Below are 26,461 nucleotides of genomic sequence, written 5' to 3' on the forward strand. Positions count from 1 at the left end.
AACATTTATTTACAAGAACAGTTTATATAAATATGTACAAACATCAATATCACATTAAGAACTGATTTAGTTTACACAGTTATCTTTCCAAATATAAAGGAAAGGCTATTTGCTGCTTATTAACTTCATTAATAAATCATCAAAGAAATTGGAATATTTCTGGCGGAAAAGCAAAGGGATGTCCCGGAACTTAAAAATCCTGATTGGTTTTGTGATTTGGCTTTTTTAGTTGACATAACAGATCATTTGAATGTCTTGAACACACGGCTTCAAGGCAAAAATCAACTGATATCCCAGCTCTACGCTCATGTATCATCCTTTCAATGCAAGCTGACACATTTCAGATCACAATTGAATTGTGGAAATTACAATCATTTTCCGAATTATAAGAAAATGGCTGAAAAATTCAACAAAACTGCGATTAATTTCAGTTATGTAGAAAAGCTAGAAAAATATTTTGATTCAATCTTTTCAAGACAGATTTTCGTAGTTTAAAAAAGTGAAACCTCTGTTGGACATATTCAGCAATTCTTTCACGATTTCAGTTGAAAATGCGCCAGAGTCAATGCAGTGAGAAATTATCGACATTCAAAACGACCAAGATTTACGCAACAAATTCAACAAAGGAGACTTGCTGAACTTTGACCGCTGCATTGATAAAAATATGTACGAAGAGTTGCGCATAAACGCTCTGAAATATGCCAGTTTATTTGGTGTTACCTATATATGTGAACAAACTTGTGCAATACTAAATAAGAATAAAACAAAAAATCGAAATCGCCTTGCAAATGAAAGTTGGGAAGCAGTTTTACAAATAAACTTGAGCCAAATATAAAAAAGATTGTAAGCAATATGCAGTGCCACGATTCAAATTAATAAATTCTTTTTCAATTTTAATAAATTATTATCAATTTTTATTGTCTTTAATTACCTATACTTCTTTCGGCTGGCCCGCCATCAGTTAATGATTTGCCCGAGTGGCCCCTAGTCTAAATAAGTCTATGCAACCATGCTTTATAGTGATGCAAATTGCAATCTCGTCTCCCTTTCCATTACCCCATATTCAAATATAAGCTGGAACCCACTGCAATTTCAAAATCAATCCTAATTTGGAAATCATGTGAAATATTTAAAATTTTGTACGCAATCGATACTCCTGTTTCTAGAATTGCAAGAAAACAAATAATGTAGAGAGCTAGTCAAGTTTCATACATCTGAGACTTCTTTTAAAAAAGTTGCATAAGAATATATTTATCCCACTGTCTAACTTATCTAAGAGTCGATTTTGGGACTGCGCCTGAGGTGTTACTCTGGTGAGCAGCGATTCCATCGGAGCCTGATCCAGAACTGACGCGATGACCATCTGATGTCCCTCACGTTGTTAAGTTGTGTTTCTTGGAAGGGACGTCGGATGTTTATATAATTTTGCAGACAGCTTAATCCGATACCAATTTTTGCTTAGCTTACTCATTATTCTGCAATAAGCCTTCTGCTGCCTTTATAACTAGCTCACACTGTCAGTGAGTATAACTACTTCGTGGGTTTTCTTTATGTATATAATCCATAGATTACAATATGTTCTACCATCCCTCGGAGACTGGTAATTTGGTAGGAATATTACTTTCTCTCTGGTCAGCTAAGAACGGATTTAACGGAATTCCATCCACAAGGGCGGTTGAGGGTGGCGTTAATTAAAAAACAGATATATTTAAATTAAAAGTGTGTATAAGAAAGATAGTATGACACATTTTAAAACATAATTTCTATGTAAAATGGTAGATTGGTATTAACATATTATATTCTCATAGTAATAAAAACAATTTATTTTACTGCAATTAAGACATCACTATTATTTTTTCCTTTGTATTTAAATAACTTCTCCTTTCTTCTTGATTTCCAGCACTTTGTCTCTTCTTTTGAGAGTATGTAATCTCCAGTTACAGCCACTGATTTGACTTTAGCTGAGAAAAAAATATCTTGGTTATACATGATCAATATCATTTCAGCCATAAATATCAACTGTTAGGCAAAGATGTTCCATTATAGATTTAAAATTGGAATATTTGGAAGCTGCTAGCATCAAAAAAGGGTTTTAGATAACCATTCATACTACACTCCATTTCAATTAACACATAAGTTGACTTAATGTTTGTTCTGTTGTGAACATACTAAAAGTGTGAAAATAATAAAATTTATTTCATAATTTTCTTATTTAATAACGTAAATAAAAATTAAATGCATACGAGGAAATTGATTACATGTGTAAAGCTTTATTGGGTTAAAGTATAGCTCATTGATCAAAATATTCTAAAATACACTTATTTCCATCCCCTTTTATAAAATTATCACTCTATGTTAAACTATTTTTTTTTATTGAATGCAAAAAGCCAATAACTCCTGGCAGTACAAAGTGTTCAGGACAGATAGTATACAATAAATAAATCTACTATGTATTAAACCAAATTTTGATAACAACTTTTTGTTACTATGTTATCATTACATTATTTCTGGAACCATTTATATTTAGATAGGGTGTACTATACATTAATTGGCAACAAATGAGCTATACACCCATGACTTTAAAGATTCTATACAAGTAACCGATCACCATTTATTAAAATCAATAAATATTTTTCCAGGTTTTTGAATCACCATCACTCCGGCCTAGGATTATTAAGAATTATTAAAGTCATTAATATTAATGACAGTTATAAGATGTTGAGTTTATTTCTATTAATGTCTAAATAACTTTTTAAAAAGTCTTTTTTTTTCCTTTCTTGTGGCCACCGTATTCACATGTTTGCGGCTTCCTCAATTTAAAAAAACTTGACTTCCATTAATGTAGACAAATATCTTTAAATATATTATAAATTACAGAAAACTAGGATTACGTTTTTAAAATCATGATAGGAACAAAATTAAAAAAGTGGTATAGTCTTTTGTGTAATGATTGTTATATTATTTAAAAAAGAAAATAACCACAGTGACATTTCATACTTTGAGGCTTCAGTCAATTATTTTTCTTATGGTGTGTGTATAAGCAAGCACATCAGTCTCTATTTATAAAAATGAATCCTCATTTTCCTTGCTCAAGCCAACTGACTTCCAAATCAGCTTCAAATTTCATGGTCATTATGTATAACTTTGCAATATAGTCATTTGGAACAGCTCATTTGTGGTAAAAACTGTTAGTAAACTAGATTGTTGACTACACAATACAAATATACCATACAACATACATTGCCACACTAATAAAGCATTAATGTATGGTAACCATAAGACTGTGTGCTAAAATAAAAGTTTTTAGATAGCAGTATCCTTACCATCTTCATCTGTTTCCTCCAGCTCATAATCAATAAGACGTCTATGTTTTTTTAATTTCTTCGATGCATTATTGTGGTGCTTTGTAAAATTGTCTTGGACACCATCACAAGAAAGAAAGCCTTCGGAATCTCTAAATAACTTCACTCCGCCTTTAATGTTTTGAGTTCTGAAATGAAATTACAAAATTATTACACTGGAAGTGGAGGGGATAAATTCGGTATAATATATTTAGGCACATATATTAAAGATACAGTTACAAACTTTATATTTCATAAATTGCCATCTGTTTTTTTAATATATATTTAATACAATAATGTACAACATGTGAAGTATGATCAAAATATAAACAAATTATTAAATTTACATTAAATTTAAATTAATCTCCTTGCCTAGCGATGCACATATCCTAATGTTGATTCTATATTTGGAAGCACTTCTGAAATACTTCTTTCCGAAGGCTATTCAGCTCTGTAGATGTCGGGAATTGTATCAAAACGGTTTTCTTTTATCACAGTTTTTTTTTTTTTGGGAAGAGTCAGATATCACTTAATGATAAATCTGGAGAGTAAGGAAACAATCATAGAGGAAATGGAATTACAGTGTCAAGAAAAAGTATTGACTATGTACAGGAAAACATTTACTTTGGTAAACATATATCATTTCATAAAAACAACAATGAAATAAAGGTGGACAGAAGAATAAACTGTACATGGAAGAAATACTAGAAACAAAAGTAAATATTAAAGAAAAACTACAACCTTAAGTTTTAAAAGTATCCATGAGAAGGACACTTGTATATACTAATAAGATAAAAAATAAAATTAGTTCATGCCAACATTTTATGGAGAGACATGTACTAAACTTAAAACCAATTCACAAGACCAGAGATGCTACAACTCACCGAAGCTTTGCAACAATCCCTTCATCTCAAATGAAAATGGGCAGATCATGTTGCAAAAAAAATTGGGCACTCGAAACTACTCAATGGATGGGGCCACCAGGCAACTAAAATATCGATAGACCACAAAAAAGGTGGGCCTACAAAGTATTTGACTGTATGAAAAAAGCCCAGGACAGAGAGACTTGGCACAAGTTTCTAACCAAATAAAAAAATGTAATTAGATTTAATTTGAATTTAATTGTGTTAAAATATGTAATATGACAAATTTGATTGGTTTGAAATAAAGCAGCTATATTAAAATAAATAAAAAAAAGTAAAAATAAACTATATCTGTCCACAACCGAGTCATATTATTTTGCCAAAAACTCGAATCTGTAGTGATGTGTTGCATCATACATTGTTGTAATGAAAGAGGAATCTGGTAGCCCATTTTCCAGGACTCTTTCTCTGTACATCATCTCTCAAATGTTGTAGTAAGTCTTTGTAATAATTGGAGTTCATAGTCTTTCATGACAAAGGAGATCCTGACTTTGCTCATTCTCAACCGAATTAATCCTGCTTTTACACTTGCAAACAATTTTCAAAGTCACCATAAATTAATGTTGCGATTTCACTAGCCTTGACACTTTTTGGCAACTTTAAACAAAACTTTATGTTAACACTTCAAAAATAAATAGGTATAAAAGCTAAAAACTTTTTGCTGACAAGTTAATAATATATTCATCTCATTAAAGCTTTTTTATTCTCTATATTATCTCTCTATATTATCTTTTTTATTCTTTATATATCTATTTTCAATGTCAATGTGTTTACATATTTACTTTTTATATTACATGTGAGAGTTTTGGAGTTACATGCATTATAGGTACCCTATGGTTTGTGGAAAAGATGTGGGTGTCAGTGGACATTGCCCGTATCTGCTAATGTCAAAAATATCATGCGTACAATATGTACTTTTAAAAACTCAAGTAACAATAATAAAAATAAATTTAACTTACTTAATATCATTACATTGGACTTCAATAAATTTCAGATTTTTATTAATAATTTCTGACACTTTTGCACCAATTCTCTTCTGCATCTCATCAGATACCTTGACATCATTGTAGTGAGTGGCTTCCTGTAAATATCTTTCCGAACGTGGTTTTGAATCTGAAATATTTTATTTAAATGCATATATCAATAAATTGTATTCAGTTTAGGTTTCACTATTAACTTTTACATGGTGAGTTAAATATGTTATAAGAAAGATTTCTTCTTCTTTTGTGAATGAAAGTAATCAGCTTTGTGGTTTTAGTACCAACAATTACTTATTGTTTTTTAAAATGTTTACTTAATATGTATTTACCTTATGTTCTAATTATTAAGGTACAAATTTTTTGTGACAATAATTGCATTGGGAATTGGATGTATAAGTGGATAATTCAATAATTTATAGTTACAATAAATAGATTAAGTATACCATTTCTTATGGAAAATTCAATGTTAATGTCCCATTTTTTCGGCATGAAAAAACAATACCCTATTTCTTTCCAAAGTAAAACTTTAGCAGCCAAATTTAGGGAAACAATTATTAACACTCGAGTCTCTACCAACGGCACCTCCGCACAAAGAGGAAATTAACGTTTTGTTTGTCAATCAACTTGCCTTCAAGAACTTGGAGTAATGACTAGAGTATTCTACTCCTGAAGTACAAGGGGACACCCTTTTGAGAAATGTCGTCATAAAAAACCATTCATACGCAACGATAAACATCCCGCAAGTATAATGGCGATACAATTTTGTCAACACAAAAATTAAAACCATTCCGCATTGAACAACCATGAGGTTTTCTTAATACACCAGTGTTTTATTTTAGTTAGGAAAGAGAATCTCTTTACACCTTAAATACTCTCCATCCATATCCTTTGGGTATTAATAATTTACTTATTTTAAAAATACTTAAAAATTACCTGTTTTGAATGTAACATTTTTTTTATTATTGACAAAATTAATAAATGTCGTATCCACAGCTTCCTGAAATCGAGACATATCTTCTTCTGACGAGGAATCTGACATTTTTATTATTTTTTTTCTTAAACACAAATAAATAATTAATACACTGTCTCACTGTACTGTATTAACCAAAGTTTGATATAAATTTATATGTCACATTCTGCTTTGCATTATTGTCAGTGTCTGTTTTTTATATTTTAGTCTTCATATTTTTCAGGACTAAATAGACGACAGTGTAAGAAAGAATTATGTTACTTACGTTTGCCAAGAACAAGGCAAATTTGTGTTGTCATGAGAAAAAATACTAAATTCTTATTACTTTGCTGCTAATTTTTAAAAAGTTATATTAATAAAAAAGCAATTAAAAACCATAAAAAAATTCTTTAATATTATTTAAGCATCGTATAAACATAAAGAAGATAAATATTATCAGATATACTGCTTATAACCAATACTAAATTTCCATTTGACATCTAAAGTTGCTTATAATTAGATAGTACGATTGTAGTTGAATAATTAGGTTATTTTCCGAGAAGTTACATTAAATTAATGTTTACACCATAAAGATGACTGAATATATAAAACCACCAGCAGACCCCGATTTAATAAGGTTCACGGAAAAAAATGATTATGACGCCTTGGCGAAATACTTAGTAGGTAATAACTATAGATATCGAGAAAATATCATAATTCCAAGAATATTGGGCCCTGTAGTAATAAAAACTAACGAAGAAAAGATGATAGAGGCCACAGTTGAAAGCTGTCCTTTTAAATCGTTAACAAGTTGTATTATTGGTAAGTATTTGAGATAAAAATTAAACTAAATTGGTTTCTTATTCTCATTTAATATTTTGTACAAATTTAATTCTCATGTCTCAGAATAACTATTTTCTAAAAAGACATTAGTAGTTAGTAATTATAACATAGCACCTTGTATATACACTATAAAAAGGATTGAGAATTTTAGAACAGTTTTTTTACTTAACCAATAAATATTTTAAAATTGTAGATCTTGGTTATTTTGTTCTTGTACTCTTTTACTAGTTATCGTCGGTATAAATTATAATTTAATCACTTTCAGGTTATGGATTGGGTGCAGCTGTGGGTTTATTCACATCATCCCTCATGCCAAATGTCACAGACCCAATGGCGCAACAAAATCAAACAGCCAAAGAAATTTTAAGAGAGATGAAGGGGTCCATGTTGAGTTATGCTAAAAACTTTGCCATCCTTGGTGCTGTGTTTTCTGGGGTTGAATGCTGTATTGAAAGTGCTAGAGGAAAATCTGATTGGAAGAATGGTACATATGCAGGTGGTGTTACTGGCGGACTTATTGGTTTGAGGGGTATATATTTATTGAATCTGTATTTCATTAATATTTCTTTCAATTGACCAGGTATATCTCAATGGTAACTTATGGAATATTTTTGATTGTATTATACTGGTCATAATTCTCCCTGGCATGTTGTCTTCTGTTATTTGTGTGCTAGTTATTGTCGCAGTTTCAAAGCTCCATACTAGTCAAATTAAAACAGGTATGAAAGTAGATATTGCATAAAACTGTTATAGGTAGTGACTAAAATAAACCAGTCATTTTTGATCCTTACATAGTGAAATCTTAAAATTATTATGCTTAATAATGCTTAAATAATTTCTGTCATTCATAAACTTATTTTACATGTGAATACATAAAAATTAGGAAATATGAAATAAAAATTAAAGTTTTGTGTTTGAGATCAATATGTATAAATTACTTCATATGTTCAAGTCACTAATTATGAGCTACCCATTTATTATTTATTTTTAAGTACAAATTTGTAAAAAAAAAAAGTTATAAATATTAGACATACTGACTGACAAAACTTGACACATCTGACAAAAGTTCGTAATTCAAAGATTCCATATTCATATTTATTCATTTCATTCAAATAGGCATGCCAAAGGCAACACATAATATTAAGTGGCCCGAAAGTAATGTTTTTTCTGACGACATATTTTACAGAAAAACCAACCGATTTTTACTGCTCTGGCATTGAATATTTGTATACTAGATGGCAAAAGGTTGTTGATAACATAGGTGAATATTTTGTTGATTAGAAATAAAAACTTGTTAAAAAAAAATAATTATATAGTATTGAAGATTTACATGGCCCTGACCATAATTATGCTGGTCTATATTTATTTAACAGAAAATAATATCAAACAGCTCCCTAAATAATAATAAAACTAGATATAAACAGTCTATTGTTTGTTAATTATAGCTAAGACTTTTTATCGTCATTATGGTGATAAAGGAACTGATTTAAGTATAGTGTATAAGCAACTATTTTACAACTTAGTTATGTATAAGTATGTAGTAGTTAAATTTTATATGTACACAAATATCTACTTTAAAATTTATATTCTAAAGAGTAGTGTACTTCATGGTTTAATTATAACAATTGATTGCAGGTGGACTTAAAGCAGGTTTATTTGGGGCAGCAGGGTTTGCAGCATTTTCAACAGTTATAGATTACTATATGCATCAAAGAGGATCTTAAATTAGATCACTTCAATTATGGGTACAATTATGGATGAACAGCTTTAAAGTAAATAGTACGCGTAAATCAAGTTGTTTTATTTAGAAAATAGAAACCATTTATTCATCTTCCTACGCCCTTTATTAATTTTTTTTATTTACACAATCTAATGTTTATATGCTTAATCATGTAAATTCTAAAATATAAGAAAAATATTTTATTTGAGACAATTTAATTTCCTATATTTTAATTTTAATATAATTTCTGTGAAAGTGGAAGTAATTGCCAAAAAATATAATCATTTTGATTTATGTCATAAATATTCCGTATGCGAATAAATATATGTACAACTAGCTGATCCCGCAAACGTTGTTTTGCCATGGATTTTATTTCTAGAAAACATTAAAAAAACAAATTTAAAATAAGTGTTGACCGTAGAGAGATCAAAATTTAGGGTTGTATGTATTTTTGTATACGGTATCAAAAAAATAAAAACAAAAAATTAAGTTTAAAAAAATAAAAAAAGGAGTGGGCCACCCTTAACATTTAGGGGGATTAAAATATTTATTTATTAATAATATAATATTTATTATTATTTATTTATTAAAAAACAGATGTCCGATTCTCCACCCTGGCCAATATGCATGCTAAGATTCACGAAAATCGATAGAGCCGTTTCGGAGGATTCAATCATACAAACCGTGACACGAGAATTTGATATATAGATATAACAAATGTATTTAATAATAATAGTATAATTTGTACAGGACTACCAACTTTTTACCAAACTCCAAGAAAATGCATCAACATTTTTTTATCCCAAAAATGTAATTTAGAAAAAGTATATCTTTTTTTTAATTTGATAAAAAAACACTATCCAAATAAATTATAGTAGTTACAAAAACAGCAAAACTGCATTAGTTTGTATGAATCAGGCAACACTGGCATTTAAGGTATCCGGTTTAAAATCCGAAACAATCGCTAACGAATTATAGTCGTCGTGCGCGATTGATTTTACAGTTGTAACAAAATGTTTAAGAAATAACGCTATCTTAGTTATATATTTTTATATAGTATTATAAACATATTCTTTAAGTATTGATTAATAGGTAAACGTGATAATATAATAAAATGAAAGACTCTTTTGTGTCCGACTCGGTTATTGATTCGCCGACACGCGAAAGTGTGAAAATTATAGACGGTTGTTACAATAGAAATATTTTTAAAGCCAAACCGTTTTTGAATTCACGGCGTGCTTTGCAGTCCAGTGCGGAGAAGATATCAAAAACATTTAAAAGCGTTCGCAATACTTTCGGTAATTTGTCGCAGGTAAGACCTTAAAAACGGTATGATTTCACATTAAATTATGGTTATTATACACCAAATTGACAAATAAAACCTCTTTGTCATAGCGCAAAATTTAAATATATTTTTTGGTACGATCATAAGCTGTCGAGAAATAGAACAGATTTTCTATTCTGCAGCGAAAGACTTTAACGTTTAATTTACCGTGATTTTTTGGATATAATAGAAATTAAATTTCTCTAGCCAACAAATAAAAAATCATCAAACTACATTGCTACAGGGCTTTTATCAGCCCATCTATAACATTAGTTTAAATTTTTTCAATTGATTTGAAATTTTGGCCTTTTTTTAACAATTTAAACAATATCCAAGATTTAAAAAAAAACACCTTAATTGCATGGCCACCCGTTTTGCAGTCATAACTTACTAGTTAATATATTACATTAGAAAACTTAACGCATATTGGTCCAGAAGTCTCTAAATGGCTACTATTTTCAACTACTGTGCTACAATGTATTAGTAATGTTAGGTTAAACCTAATTTATAGGTATTTTCTACTACTTTGGCCCTATCAAAGAAATGTCTTAATCATGTTCCTTTATTTCTAAAATGTAATTTGTATTTGTAAATAAATTGGGCCTAAAGTTTTCTATTCACTTCATTAATTAAAAGTGATCCCAAAGTAATCCAGGTGGTCCAGGGATCCAAAGAAGGCTCTAGTTGTAGTGACTAAAAATGTGGCTTAACGGTGAAGAACTAAAATATTGGCTTGATTTCACCGGCCGATGTAGGCAGATAATATTTAAAAAAGTGAATTTTGAACATGTAAAAACTACATATTTTTGGTTTAGTGTTTTTAATATGGTCCACCAGCTGAATTCTGTATTAATCTCTGAATTTTAATTATTTCAGTTTAAACATTTTTGATTTAATTAAAATTTTTGCTAAATTTTTTTGATAAATGTTATGAATTTTGAAATAAATTTTTTCAATACATGTGGACATAATTTGTTAAATATACTCCTTGTTTTTATTATCAGCATTTCAGGCTGGGCGGAAGACGCAGGCATCGTCTTGCTGAGCCTGTGTCTCCATGTAGGAGTCCATCAACTCCGGTTACCAAGAAGAAGGGAGTATGTATTAAAACCAAACAGTAATATAATAATGTTGTTAGACTAAATATATTATGTTATTCTGTTGAATTTTTTTTACATTACACAAGTAGGGAAAGATTGTAGTAATGATAAATCATTTAACTGTTGAAACAAATAGATACAGGTCACAAGTAATAAATCACAGAAAAAAAATGACTATGCCTCACCAAAAGGGCATACAGATTTAATAACAGTCAATATAAAATGTTAATGAATTTTACATTCAATGCAATGTCCACAAATTAACTACATGTCTGAAAGAGAGACAAATATGTAACAGGGGTGGCCAAGGTCTTTGATATTGTGAGCCAAGAAGAAGAATTGCATGTCTGAAGTGGCAACAGCTTGCTAAATCGACGCTGATTGTGAAAAGGTTCTCAAGTGCGTATGTAGGCAGGCCTCCATGATAACAATGTTGAAATTGTGGGAAGAAACTAGATGCGGGAAATGCAAGACCAGTAAATGAAGCAATCTTTATGGGAGGCCTATGGCTTGTAGTGTGTGTCTATCAATTGACATGATGTTGATGATAATATTTTGTAATGTGTCACCCATAAATAAGCTATTTATGTTTACAGCTACTAGGCCGAAGTCCTACGAAGCTATACAGCCCATTTGGTATAGAGACTCCACACAGCCGGGATTTTAGAATGTCGCCATATATGCCGGACACTCCTGATGGGTAAGAATCATTTCTAAATTCTTGAGGACAAATTAATTTGTGTAAGTCAGTAAAATGCATGCAGCATCAGACAATTTGCAATCTGTCAAGGCTTCCGGTTAGGTAGCCAAATATAAAAATGGCGGCCAAGCTGACTTCTAAGCTATACTATGCTGCCGTTTAATTTTTTCATGTAATATTATCTTTATTTTTTTAACACATTTGTGTAAAAAAAGATTATTTCCATGTAGGCCACGCAGCTCACTGGTGAACCATCTTACACTGAACCATTTAAGCCATTAAAATCAATTGTGAACCATGTATAAGGTTCAATGGAAATATTTCTCTAAAGTCACATATTGTTATCAAACAAAATGAATGTAAATAAGCCACGTGGCTCTGTTACCTAAGGTTTTAGGCCTTATATCCTTCAAAATGTTAAAAGTCACTATTTTTTATTGTTTCTTTAAATAACCGCATTTTTAATATTTTAGATTGTAAAGTGAAATATTTAATTAAATTAATTTTAATTAATTTTTGATTTATTTAGTATTCTTTGTTGTTCGCTGGTGATATGTTTAAATGGTTTCATATTAATAAACAAGAAAGTACAATGGACAGTCTTATTATACGAGACAATCTTGTACAGACAACCATAGTATGAAAAAGGTAAAAGTATAAATAATGAGTAGTTAACATATACAAAACATACATATTTACAGACATACTTATGTATATAACATATATACTTTAATTAGTACTATATGTAATAATTAATAAAAATAAATATCCAAATGAAGTATGGCAAACTCTCTGGTTGGCATAAAGCATACAATGTGTTAAATTTTTGTGGTAACTGGCATATTAGATTATTTATTTAAGTACATAACCTTTGAAATGAAGCCGTTATATTCAGATTTATCTTATTAAAAGAATGTTTTATTTTTAATTTAAATTAATGTGTCGTTATTATGAAGAATAGTATGTCATTATTTATAATTTCAGCCTTTCACCAAAGAGACGTAAAGGTGTCACTCATTCGTGGCATCTTTTGGCCAAAAAGAGACCCAGGGCCCTGTTCCACTAAGCTACTCCAGCAGATAAACCTACGCACAAATATATCCCACCGCTTAATATAAGGTTAGCTTTGTATCCAGTGATAATATTGATTTAAAAGCGATTGGTGCTACAATTGATGAAGGCATTTGAATGAATGTGGTGATCTTGTGTGCTGGCAACACAACTCATATTTGTACTTAAATTTGACGTTTTAAAAATGTTGCCATTTATTTATTATATTGGGGGATTCAGATAATTCTTTTAATTATTAGTTTATGTTTTTTAAATGGAAGACTTAATGTACCATAGTGGTAGGTAGGAATAATGATGTATGTTTATATAAAAATACCCAAACAATGCCTTTAAAAAATTTGTCAAATGTTCATTATGTAATCTAATTAAACCCTTTATTACAATACCATAGTAAGTTTAGAATTGTGTCGCAGATATTTATGTCTAGCACAGTTTTAAAGACCACAGTTGACTCCTTAGTGTATATGTGACATGAATGAATTATTCTAGTTTTATTAAAATCAAACTAAGATTGTTTTAAATAAGAAAAGTTTATAAACCTAACTAAAACAGTTAATTTAAGATAGCTGTTTTATTCCATGTTTTTTTTACTTAATTTTACAGTACAATAATATGACGTAGAAAATGCTCACATTACGGGGATGAAAAGGATAGATATGAAATCACTTAAAATGAAAACGCGTGGAAAACCAATTTACACAAATTTTCAGATACGTAGATAAATGTTATTTTTTATGAGATCACTTGAAATCTGAACACCCTTTATAATAAATTCGTGGTATGAATGCAAAGGCCGGATTCGCAGTCGCATATCCAGTATTATATAAGCCAAAATGATACTTGCTTATCTTTTATACTCTGTAGTAGTTTTTTGTATTACGCTTTATTGTGACAATATTATAGGCGGCTAATTATTTATACTGTAGGCTAGGACTGGGATTTTTTATTATTGTCTATCTATTTAAATGTAAATTAAGACAATCTCATTTGTTCTAATAGTCATGTCTTTAAAAATACATTTTAGAATATTTTATATATATATATATATATATGTCGGAGTAATAGCTTCAGTTCTTTGTTTAATTGAACTATTAGTATAACAATGCCACCAACAAAAATTAAAACATTCATATTGATATGACCTTGAAATAATTGATATTCAACAATTTTTTTAATTTTATAATGCTATCTGACCGACATATGTATAATATATTGTGTATATATATTTATATTGTGACTAAGTTACCTGATTTCTTTAAAAACACATTCCATAAATAAACTAATAATTTTAAAACAGAATGGTTTTAGGTTCTGATAAAACTGCCTTTGTTTCAAAAACTTAAAAGGACAATGCGGTAGTTTTGGCAACATATGATGTATCTTCATATGATTAATTTAATTTATTTTAGGTTTAAGTTCATAAAGTATGATTTTATGACTGAATGAATGTACTTATTTTGTAGTTCAATTCTATAAGACTGACTGTCATACCGTATTCCTCTTTATTGGAAGTCTCTATCTTTGCGTTTATTGTAATATACACAACTATTTTTTACACGGTGAATAATTCTTGGAAAAAGTGTGCAAATTTACAAAAATACTTGGGGACGTGTTCCACAATTGTTAATTGTGTGAGATATAAACATAACTAACACGAAATCAAGTCATTCTTAATACAAGAATAATTAGATGTACAAATAAAATAGAATTCTTATGTACAAAACATAAAAAATACAAATTTGCAACAATTTTTTTGCAATTATTTACTGGACAAAACTGAAAGTTATGGTATTTTATCACTTCAAAGATAGGTTTCTATAAGCACTATTAAGATAAGAAATAAATATTGTTTAGGGATTTGTGCAGAAATAAAAAATCATGTTAAAAGTGTATTAATTTTTATTTAGTGAACTGATATGAAATCGTGTAAAAAAAAGTTGGGTGTTACATTTACATTTATATGAAATTTCAATGAATGTACACCGATATTTAATCATATATGTAATTAAAGTTAAATAAAGTAAATGATTTGATTAATTGATATTATTTCGATTATGGTTTTTATGGATCCAATCGTGTTATTATGACCAGAGTTTAAGGGATAACCAATGCATATTTGCGTAAAGAAATTTATTCACAAAGAAATTACAGGCTGTCTTTTGATCGAAAAAATAAATTGAATTTACAAATAGATACATGTTGTATGTTCATATAAATATTCGCAGTCCTTTTTTGGGAGTCCACACTAATTTTAGATTGTTGTCTATAAGTCTATAATTCTTCTTACCCTCTCCAAAACTCTTGCCACGATTTTGAAAGAAAAAAATTTTTTTGTTATAGTTTGAAGACGGTGTTCTTTGAGAAATGAAATAAGTTATGATATACCTGATTTTTTAAGGCTATTAAAATTAGGTTTTTTGTGGAGTTACAGTAATATCTCGATATTTTTGGTTCTTAGAGAAAAAAAAATAGAAAGTTTCACAAAATAAGAGTTAAGTTCAGTAAGAAGTTGGGGCGTTTAACAGTCCGCAGTGAACTTCGCGCGTTTGACAATTCATAAATGTACAACCATTTCTATAATAATAATGTTAATTTTACAGCATTTCAACTTTAGGTAGATATGGATGGTCAAATATCAGAGGTGACCAACCTGCAGCTCGCTAACCTTATGCGGCTTTTTGAAGGATTATTTTTTTGGCTTTATTCTATCTTTATTACTCTAACTATTAAAAGAGGTAAAAAGATGTGTTGTATACTTAAATTCAATACTCAATACTTATTAACAAATATAATTTCTGTAAAAAATTACCTTCTAACATTTTAAATGCGTTTCGAAAAAAAATAATTTTATGAATTGGTTTGGGCAAAAAGGAACTGGTACCATCCCTGGTATATATGATCCCTGATTTAAACATTGAAAATGCATTCTTGAGTCACTACTTTTAAGATTTATTGTTATAAAGATGAAATGAGACGTGCTCAGTGTAAGAGCAATATTCAGCATTGTTGACATGTGGATTTATGCTAGCTTGATTCATCCAGAAATACATTTTCTCAAAAGCCACACCCTGGTAGGGGATATAAAGCTTTTAGTAACCATAGAGACACATCTATACACTAAATGTCCAGCGTACCGCAAGAGACTAAACATATTTCTATTTAATGTACATGATTTTTTTTTAAATGAACAAGTACATGAAGTAATGTATACCCAAATGTATACCCTTCCCATAAAGCAACGTCAAGCGGAATTTAAAAGATCTGACGCATTGAAAAACTGGTAAAAGTTTAATTTAGTAATCATTTACAGTGCTTTAATTTGCAAAAAGTGACATTTTACAATTTTAGACCATTGCATTATGAATTTTTGTCTGTCGTTCAGGATTATTCCCAATATGAGAGTAAAGACGGAAAATATATACTATTATCTTTTTCGGAGAAGACAAAATTTTATGCAATGGGTATAGAGGCAAAATTTTGTGTGTTTACTTATTTTAATGGCAATTTTAAAAATTTGGGACAATTTTTTTTTTCTGGAGTACCACTATCGGGCCCTTTATTGGTTTCGGGTGGGAAATTTGGTCAGATACAAAAGAACACCTTCTGAAAGGATAGATGGCCATGTGGGATTTCTACCCACAAGAACCCCTTGGAGGTGTTCCTCAGTACATTCCAGGGAATGTCTGAACTTCCCTCAGCACTATCACCATATTGACGTTGACTAATAGGTAAGTAAGTTTTGTTTTTTTTTTTTTTTTTTTAATTTGTGCAGTGCCTTCAATTGTATTGTAGGTTTAATTTTGATCGGTATAAATTTCATATTTGACGTTTTTACATGAGAACGTTGTGGAATATTGTTATGTAAAATTATAATTTTTATGTAAATCTATCAGTCTTAAATGCTGTTTCATATGTATACTTTGTCAATAAAATCTTTTTACGATCAATTTTATTTCATTCAAATAAATCTTTATAAATAAAATGAGTCGCAAAATTTGTTGGTAAAAGCGAAATTTGAGGCTTGATCGATTTGCCTCCAACAACACTAACAGCAAATCTCTCGATTCTTGCAAAGAATTAAATGTGAAGGCAGAAAATGTTACACCTGGCGCCCCATTAGGGTCTACTCTTAGGCTTTTGCTGTTAGTAATAGTTAATAGTGCAGATATTTACATGCCCTGAACTGTAAATTTCGCATGTACGAAAATAATATCCGGATATATAAGGCAGGTGATCCGAAAAACATACACGCCACCGTAAACCAAATTAACAGCAATTTAGATAGCTTATTACTCCGAAGTTAACTCAATTTTAGGTAATACGGATTTAAAATACATGTTGGGCACAAAGAAACAAAAAAGGCTAAAACGTAGTGTATCTGGCAATTGACCCTTTCGTTACCAGCGCCGGAGTTAGCTGGCTTCCATTGAACATGAAGGTTGACCGTGTACCAGTGCTGCATTTAGGTGGCATATTTGCCGTTCCTTATATTGCATTGATACTGATCTAAAGGTACAATCATGTTATTGAATGCGCCTTTACTCAAAAACAATTCTTCGAAAGAATAGTATTTTGAAACTAAAATTTAAAATATAAAAAAGTATTACCGCAATAATAATTTACTAAGGTTGACCGAAAGATATTTTACTTTCAGTTTATAAATCAGTAGGAATAATAGTAGAAGGTGCGATGTAGTGTGCGTATGTCTAGATCCCTGTTTTAAGATTTATCACAGCCGAATAAATTACTAAGAATTATTCTAACTTCCATATTTAATATACCAGTAAAATCTTTATGAATGTATCTATTAAATGAGAAAATTCGAATATCAGCCTACCGCCATGCACACTTCGCGGCACGTTGCCCAGTTCAGTAGCATCACTTCAGCGGAATGTACTGCGGTAAGTAAAGGGTTAAGGGATTGCCATTGGCAAGCTCTGGAGGCGCGTAATTAATGTAAAGGAGCTATGTTTTGTGCTCAAATCGCAAGCAACTGTTTCTTTAGGCTTATGCGATATCGTCTTTTGCTTTGGTGCAATGAAACTATGATAGTGGATGTTAACTTTTATAAATCCACAATAAAATAGAACAGCTCGATGTTTCCAAAGAGGGTAGTGAGTCTATAAGCAGTGCGTTAGGGACGTTTAGTTTCGTGTTTGGCAACGTTTAATGTCAAGTTGGCGAGAGTCTCAGGCTGAAGGACATCGAACAAGTTCCACGTATATTATTTTAAACGTTCCTATATATTCCGCCATATATATATATTAATACCAGTGGTACCTTGATATGCATATTTTGTGAAATTTTCGCTTGTCATTTTCGGAAATATCCCCAATTTTACTTACCCGTATGGATTTTTGTTCGTTCCCTCGAAAGCATCCTGCAAAAAAATTTTTCCGATTCGAATATCTCGCGCATATTAATTTTACGAAATTTCAAAAAAAATCAAAAGAGAAGGAGCAACATTTTTAATCAAAAAATCACACCGAGAAATGCGTCGCAGTCGTAGTACTGATATTTGACCATTTTCGTCGCCGTCTAATGGCAGCACTGGCCATAGGATTTGTTTTCAATCAGGAGTTTCACCCGAGTCTCATACCCGGAAAGTGGGAGATAGAGGTTTGTAATGTGAGGCATTTTTTTGACACTGGTGTATTACACAAATATATGACAGGTCAGTGGCGTACCTAGGGGGGGGCGGTAGGTGCGGTCCGCACCGGGCGGCACTTACCTTGGGGCGGCATTTTTTATATTTACTTATAGTTGTAAAAACCAACTTTTTCATTTCAAATTTATTTTCTTTCTTGAATAATAAATGATTATTATAAGTTTAATATTTGATTTATGTAAATTATGATAAACTTTATGATTTCGAATATTATTCCTCGGTGTATATAAATGCATTTTAGTGTAAATTTTGGATTCAAATTCAAGAATAAGATAATAATTTTATTTTATTATATTTATTAAAATTCGTTGAATTCGTAAAAGGATCTTTACGACTTTGTTCGGCAATTTTTCCTAACTAAAATTTTTTGATGTCAGTTTATAAATGTCATTTCTTTTGAAAAGTTTGTATGATTACCTTGAAGTGATATATCAATATTTTTTTAAAATCAAAAACCACTATTTGATTGACATATAATAGAAAGGGCGGCAAACTGGAGATCGCCCCGGGCGGCAAAAGTTCTAGGTACGCCACTGTGACAGGTAAATGCAAGATAGCAGCCTCGTTTTTTGACTAGCCTTTTTTCTTTTTTCCTGATATCGGTGTCGTTTCCGGTTAATTAATAGATAATCAATACGTCGATTATGAAAAAAAGAGAAAAAAAAGATGGCCGCTGAGATATTCGAGTTTCGATCGTATAAGTCTGTCGATATCAAAGGTGACTGCGGGCTCGCATGGGTCATCCTCCTGCTGGTGTCCTGAATTTTGATGGTTGATGATGATGAAAATTTGAACTTCGAAGTGATATATCTCGGCGATGAAGACTGTTGCAGTTGCAAGACGTAGGCAGTTGTTTTGTACAGAGCAATTATGAAGGTCATTATGTAGTATTGACGTATGTAGTTTGTTTCATTCTATACAACAATTTTGATTAAACTACTTCAACGAATAATTTAACATATTGTGCCGATGACATTTGATCTTTTCTTCGCTAACGACTGGCAACACCGAACGCAGTCTTTTTTACTTTTCACATTTCGATCCTTACAGCTGTAAATATAGTTAGGGGGGGAAATTTACGTGTAACAAAGTTGTTTCATTTAGAACAGTAATTAAAAGAAAAATACTAAAAGCCATACAAAAAAAATTACCTGTGGCAACGAAATTTTCGGGCTGTTGCCGTAGTTTCACAAATATATCATGTACTAGAAAATAGTCGACGCTTATAAGTAATATACAATAATAAAAAAAATTGTGTAGTCACAAAAAACCTTTCATCCAAAAAGAAGAAAAGGAAATATATTTTCAATGAAAAAGTAGTGCCGGGCTACGTCTTGTGATCCTAGCAATGATATTTGATTCTTTTTGTCACTAACAACTGGCAACAGCGACCGCAGGATGTTTTTCACTTTTTCACGTTTCGAAGTCCACAGCTGAAAGTAGTAAGCGAAGGGTTAAAACAATGTATGACTTAATGGTTTGGTTTAGTATGGTGACCATAGGAAAATTATGAAACGTTGGTATTGAACTAAAAATAAAACTTTATATTTTGTATCAATAATTTCGGACTGAAGGCATCGTTTAACGTATGTACAATGTACAGAGAGTTTGTTTTTACTTATTAACAAACATCAAGTTTTCATTGAAAAACATGAAAAAAAGATCGCGGTGGTAGAGATCACATAAATCTATTTTTATCGATGTCAAGTGGCAACACCGGTGGTGGCGATTTTTTCCGCTCATTTCACAATTCCGTTTGCACAGCTAGAATTAAACGTGCTAGGTAAAAATTATGCATATAGCTACGTAGTACGTAGTACGCATTTTTATGCTGATTATAGTAAAAGTACTTTTTCCGGAAAGTAATAAATTTTTGGCAAATTTTATTTTTAAGTTTAGCTATACCTTCATTAGACATTATATAATGTGTGGGATATTTTTTAGGTTTATTAATTCCTGCGTAGTGCTATAAAAATGTTTCTGGGTGGAAACATGTTCATAGAAAATACAACTTTACATACAAAAGTTTTTTTTTCATCCATTTCAGGCTGCTATGTACGTTTAATGTTCTAAAAATTAAACGTTTTAGCTCTTGTAGACATTGAAAGATTTGATATATTGGTGTAAAAGAAATAAATCTTTAATTTAATTTGAGTGTTGTTAATTGTCAAACACAGATGGTGCTGTTATAAATTTTATGTACAATTTACAACATAATTTGGGATTTAAAAATATAGTCATCAACATCTTAATAGCAGCTCTATTAGCCACTAGATAAAATAATCAAAAATGTTCGATTCCTTTAATTAGTAACAATAATGATTTTAGGGAGCATTGAATATGTTACAGATATTAGAAATAAGCAAGAGAATTCATCCTTCGGACCCAAGCGGCGTATAACAAGAAATAATTCGGTAGGCACCAAAAGCGCTGAGACCGAGAGATTAGTAAAAGCTAAAAAAGTTATAGCTTCCAACTCTAAATCATCTGATGGAAGGAGCATCCCGGAGTCATCGCCTACAGTTAATGAGACAAATGTTAAACGGTCATTGAACTTTGAAATAACCATCGATGCCTCAAAACCCATATCAAAAAGTTCTCCTAATACTTCCGTTTCCTCTGAATGTATGTCATTAACTAAAGACGCGTCGATCTCCAGCACCACAACTTCCGATCCTTTGCACTCAAATGATTTCGTACGTTTAGACAACAAATTACGTATCGTCAATCTAACTGATATTAACGAAAAAATAAATAATGAAAATAAATTGATGTTAGACGATAAAGAAACTTCCCCGGAGGATGACGTAAATCTTCCATCAAGAGATTTACCATTCAGTTCACCCTCTCCGTCGAGTTTATACACGAACAGTGATAGTAACGATGACAGTACTTTCCCGGAAAAGAAGTTAGTCAATCTTGAAGATGTTCTGGATGGACTAGAAACGAGCTTCAAAAATTTCGAAGCAGAAATTACGAATTGGCTTGGACACTACAATGAAAACTTAAGTCCCGATAAGCAAAAAATAATTGATAAATTTTATCATGAATCAAAAGAGGAGAGTGAAATCATTTCTCATTGTCAAAGTATAAGGAAGTTACTACTTGAAGACCAAACAAATACATTTTGCAGAGACGAAATCGATGAAAATGTAGAAGTAGTTAATGCAAGCATTTCAACTGATTTTCATAAACCTAACATTCATATTAAACACAATAATAACAATATCGAAATGAACTCTGTAGAAGATGCCGACAGGGAAACTAAAGACCAGACTGACGAGACAACTAAAGTTAAATGTAACAATGATTACGTAGATGATGAATATAATGATGATGATGACACATTGTCGTTATTTGCTGAGAGCATAACAGCTTTTGAAACGATCGAGAAACCAAAGTCTGTACATGACGAATCCAATATAAGATTCATAGCTTTTGATGAAGATGTACCACAATCACTTGGTAAGATTCAAACAAGCCCTACAAACACAGCAAGCAGTGATTCGGTGAAGACTGGTAGTGAAATTATTAACGAAGTTGGCGCACAAAATAAATTAACAAAATTGATTTCTGAGAATCTAGACGCTGATTCGACACCCATTATTAGTAAACCTCAATACGATCATACAATTACCTGTGAAACATTAGATAATGTCAATGATGTCCAAGTCGAGGAAAGATGCACGAGAACATCAGATTCGAATCACAAAGTAAATTCTGATCAAGCAAAACCTGTCTTAATTGCTTCAAAATTTAAACCTATGTTATATATTGAAACTGTTGTTTTTGCTGGCGTGTGTTTCTACTATCTCGCTTATAGTTGCTATAAATATAAATGCAGGTTCCCACATGCCACTTTAGACGTTCAAGCTGTCCGAGAAAGACTTCTAACATGAACGAACCATGTTTATTCGAGAGTATATGTTGCTAAGACAGTCTAGTTCTCTAAGAAGTCTGTATGGATTATCGTTTGTTCATGAATGTATTAGAAGAAACCTCACTCCAGTTTTCATTGAAATGGAAATAGATTACATTAAAAAGGCAACCACCAAAGAGGATATTACCATAAAAGTGGAAGTCGTTGAAACAATTTTGTTACATTTGAGTACAGTTGACCTGATGGAACACAAAGAGTTTCTTCTTAACAAAGTTGACGATGAAACGGCATTATGTGACTGTTTCGTACTGTCACTAGCCGAGACCCTAAACTTCACCCGATTTAAAACAGTTTTTATTAACTTGACCAACTTCGTCTGTGAATGTAATAGACAGTTTAATTTAAACGTTGCCGCTTCGCTGCTTGAGCGACTGAGTATATTGCCTTACGATGAACAGTTGACATTATCTCTGTTTATTGTTTTAAAAAGAACGTCCGTGGATATACTGAAAAACCCAACGATCCGTCTTTTGGAGAATCAGCTGTTGACGGAGAACAAAGCGCTTTATGACCAACTACAAACAGATAAAGAAACTGCGAACTTGCAACGGGTCAGAAACACTTGTGTAGTTTCACAGAACTCAAAAGGACAAGATATTGATTGTAATAATGCGTATTCTATGGCTCAAGTAGACATGCAGACAGACAAGAACATCTTTTCTTCAGACACAGCTAAATAAGGAACTAGAAGGTGAGATGGATGTGCTTATAGTCAACGAATAGTCTATTTTTCAAACATTCAGTGTCTGTATAATTTAGTCTTTATTTTCTCATCTTTTTGTCAAGATAAATAAAAATTCAGACAGCCATTGTGATAATTACGTATAACGTTTATTAAAGTCGATATTGTTTGACTTATTCGCTGGACTGAAGTAATGGATCGCTCTATCCAAAGCTCCTTTGTGAGCAAATGATAGAGACAGATGACAGACAGATATAATGAGCTTCTACAATTATAAACATCTTAAATGCCTTTACACGTAGCTATATTTTATAAAGTTTCCAAATAACGGTTTATGTGTTATTTTCATTTTCGTCTTCGTCAATTCACGATTTAGGTTGAAGAAGTTTGTTCCAACTTGTTAGTTCTTAGGTTCCCCGATGTATATTCTATCGTTATTCGATAATACAAAGTTCTAGATTGAACAGGAAAATCAATGCAAGAACGCGCACGCACCAGATGTATGTAAACACATCCTTGCCTTTTTGTAATTAAGTAATGACACAATTTGTGCTTTATCTAGTATTTGGTCTGTGTACAGTGTTGACTGTAGAAAAGAAAGTATATCACAATTTTGTAAGTAGTTATCGTAAATAATTGTTTTTCTTTAGTAATTGATAATTAGCCATTAGCGATTGTAAATCATACTTTTCAGTTCAGTTTAAAACATGTACAAAAATCATGTTCCATACTAGAAATATATCGAAGTTACAGAAATCTTTTTACATGTGTATACAGGTTATTAATAATGATCCAGGTGATCGATTTAATCAAATTTTAAAATTATCGGACACAAAAAAATATTATAAACTTATTATCGTCATCGGAATAATTACTATTGGAACACACTGTAGAACTAAGAAATAAGGAGATTATCAATTACAATTATCTTCGTTTCTTTATCGTGTGACATATTGTTTAAAAGTCTCAGTGTACCTTATCGGGTTGCCATTGTAAATATTTTAAATTATTTTTGGTATCTATTGTCACTTAACAGGAAACGAAAGACTATGTCAATTACACTTAACGTACTATTAATTACATATTTTTTTGTTCAGATTCTCTACACGATAAACTAAGGCAGATCTAGTATGTCACCTTTCATGTCAAGCTAGAGTTGTCAAACTATCGATAGTTGAGCAACTTATGATATCGATAGTGTTACGAAAATTATCGATATCAAAAATTAATTAATAAAATTGCTTGGATGAAAATGTAATTAGAATCGATATTATTACAACATAACATTTTCAAAGACATCGATTTATTTAATTTCTCTCGATACTATCTATATCGATTGCGTTGTTGTATAAAGTCCTAAATTTTATAGTTTTAAAAAATAAAGTGTCAAATTAAATTTGACAGTGCTAAGTGTTGCCCTGTGTAATATGTAAATTGTTTTCAGATATAAATTTACATGTTTTCGATACTGTTACAAAGCATGTGTTACAGAACTCTAAACAATAAATACGGAACCCTAGAATCAAGAAGTACCGTAAACACGCGTGACTTTTAAGTTATTTAAAGATTTTTGTGTATGGTTCTCATAAATTCTAAACGAGTACTATCGTAAACTTATTAAAACCTTTTCCGTAGTATAAATAGGTGTACTCCCCATATCGACAGTTCAGTGTTATTTTTCGAGTTACAAGATTAAGATCTACGATCGTGACACATTAAGTGATGATTTCGTAAATGATTTTGACAGTGATTTTTTGAGCGATTTGGAAGCGAAGTTTATTTTGTGTTAAAGTAGGGTGACCATCTGATTTATGAATAAAGGATTCCTTGTGAACCAGTGGTGTTTTATTTCGAGTCAAAACCCACAGTATTTAACAATACTTATTATTTTTGTAAAAAATTTACTGTTTTAGTTATAGCCTGGAAATGCTTACGTAGTTTATGAAACTATATATTTACTCCTAAACTTGTTTTCTTTATATTGCTTGTCTTTGGTTCAATAGTTTTGATAATATCGTTGCCATTTGAAGTCAACTATCAATAGAAGATCTAGTGAAGCGAGCGTGATTATTGTTAGATCTCAAATTAAAATCTTACTTTAAACATTAGTCGAACATTTAATTTAAAGGAAATATTACATTCTTGTTGTTATACCAAAAGCACTCTTTATCAATTAAAATACTGATTGTTATGATGAATATTGTATTCTACACTTTTGTAAGCAGCTAACAGATATAGTGGATATAAAAAATTGCAAAGAAATCTAAAGGTGCGTCTATATTAGGCGGACCAGAAAGTAATGTCGTTTCGATCAACATATTTTACAGAAAAACCGATTGATTTTACCGTTTCGTCATTGAAAATTAGTATACTAGATGGCAAAAGGTTGTTGATAACGAAGGTGAATATATTGTTGATTATAAATTAAAACTTGTTAAAAATGTAGTCGTATAAATTTAACCAAGAAAGTGGCATTACTTTCCGGTCCCCGTGATATATGGATACTTATGTAAAGGTAACAATTTGTGTAATTATTTTTTTAATCCCTTTTTCGTCTTGTTCTTGATTGACGAAAAATGCGGCCTCATTTTTTTGTTGGGTTTTCTGTCATTAATATCTGTGAAATATGGCATTTCATCGAATTGTAAATAATTGTCATCAATTTTAAGAAATCTGAAGTTATTTGGTTTTTCATGTATACCAGTCATATTTTCCATTGTATGTGCACTCTGTCAAATCTGCCATTATGAACGCATCCTTACGTCGTTACGAATAACCAATGACATATTAGCTTTTCATTTTTTTTAAAAAACTTCGTTCGGCGTATTCAGTATAGTATTCTTAGCAAAGTTAAAAGTAACTTATTTTTTTTTCACGAATAAACTTTTAGAGTCACGTTTAAAAACATGTTTAAAAACCACATGCATCAGAAATTTCCAAAGCGATAGAAACATTTGTTCATCAGTTCATTTATTTTTACTTTATTTCATTACAAATTGAATTGCCAGAATTTTCATTAGTTAATATACAAGTATTTTATTAATTATAGTAATAGTACATTAACACTTACAAGCCTTTAAAACTAATATGTTAAACTGTTTATTCTCTTGTAAAAGGGTGAATACCTATAGAAACCCCGAAAAATAGACTTAATGATATTAAGTATACAAATACTTTTAATCATTTTATCCTAAGTCATAAATACGTTTAATTATGATTG

The 26,461-nt window shown here is 30.7% G+C and overlaps 3 protein-coding genes across 5 annotated transcripts; 2 read left to right on the forward strand and 1 right to left on the reverse strand.

Annotated features, from left to right (window-relative positions):
* On the reverse strand, window positions 1–6,474 carry LOC137924082 (uncharacterized). Its single transcript, XM_068767401.1, has 4 exons — window positions 6,178–6,474; window positions 5,224–5,377; window positions 3,324–3,490; window positions 1–1,961 (listed from the first exon to the last, which is right to left on the reverse strand). The coding sequence occupies exons 1-4, from the start codon at window positions 6,281–6,283 to the stop codon at window positions 1,822–1,824; spliced, it is 567 nt and encodes a 188-aa protein (XP_068623502.1). The 5' UTR covers window positions 6,284–6,474; the 3' UTR covers window positions 1–1,821.
* A 230-nt stretch (window positions 6,475–6,704) lies between these two features.
* Window positions 6,705–8,818, forward strand: LOC137924258 (mitochondrial import inner membrane translocase subunit Tim22). 3 transcript variants are annotated; one of them, XM_068767639.1, is made up of 3 exons: window positions 6,705–7,015; window positions 7,302–7,565; window positions 8,672–8,818. In XM_068767639.1, the coding sequence occupies exons 1-3, from the start codon at window positions 6,787–6,789 to the stop codon at window positions 8,758–8,760; spliced, it is 582 nt and encodes a 193-aa protein (XP_068623740.1). In that variant the 5' UTR covers window positions 6,705–6,786; the 3' UTR covers window positions 8,761–8,818. The 3 variants fall into 3 exon arrangements, with proteins under 3 accessions (XP_068623740.1, XP_068623741.1, XP_068623739.1); XM_068767640.1 differs by having other exon boundaries at window positions 7,302–7,520; XM_068767638.1 differs by lacking the exon at window positions 8,672–8,818 and adding an exon at window positions 8,223–8,332.
* Window positions 8,819–9,733: 915 nt separating this feature from the next.
* LOC137924219 (uncharacterized) lies at window positions 9,734–13,995 on the forward strand. Its single transcript, XM_068767590.1, has 4 exons — window positions 9,734–10,068; window positions 11,085–11,177; window positions 11,777–11,880; window positions 12,865–13,995. Exons 1-4 carry the CDS (start codon window positions 9,871–9,873, stop codon window positions 12,944–12,946), a joined length of 477 nt encoding a protein of 158 aa, XP_068623691.1. The 5' UTR covers window positions 9,734–9,870; the 3' UTR covers window positions 12,947–13,995.
* The last annotated feature ends 12,466 nt before the right edge of the window (window positions 13,996–26,461 follow it).

This window comes from Battus philenor, unplaced genomic scaffold (genome assembly GCF_028537555.1).
Source record: "Battus philenor isolate CCGP_79_NKW_IND1 unplaced genomic scaffold, ilBatPhil1.0.hap1 SCAF_23, whole genome shotgun sequence".
Classification (NCBI taxonomy): Eukaryota; Metazoa; Arthropoda; class Insecta; order Lepidoptera; family Papilionidae; genus Battus; species Battus philenor.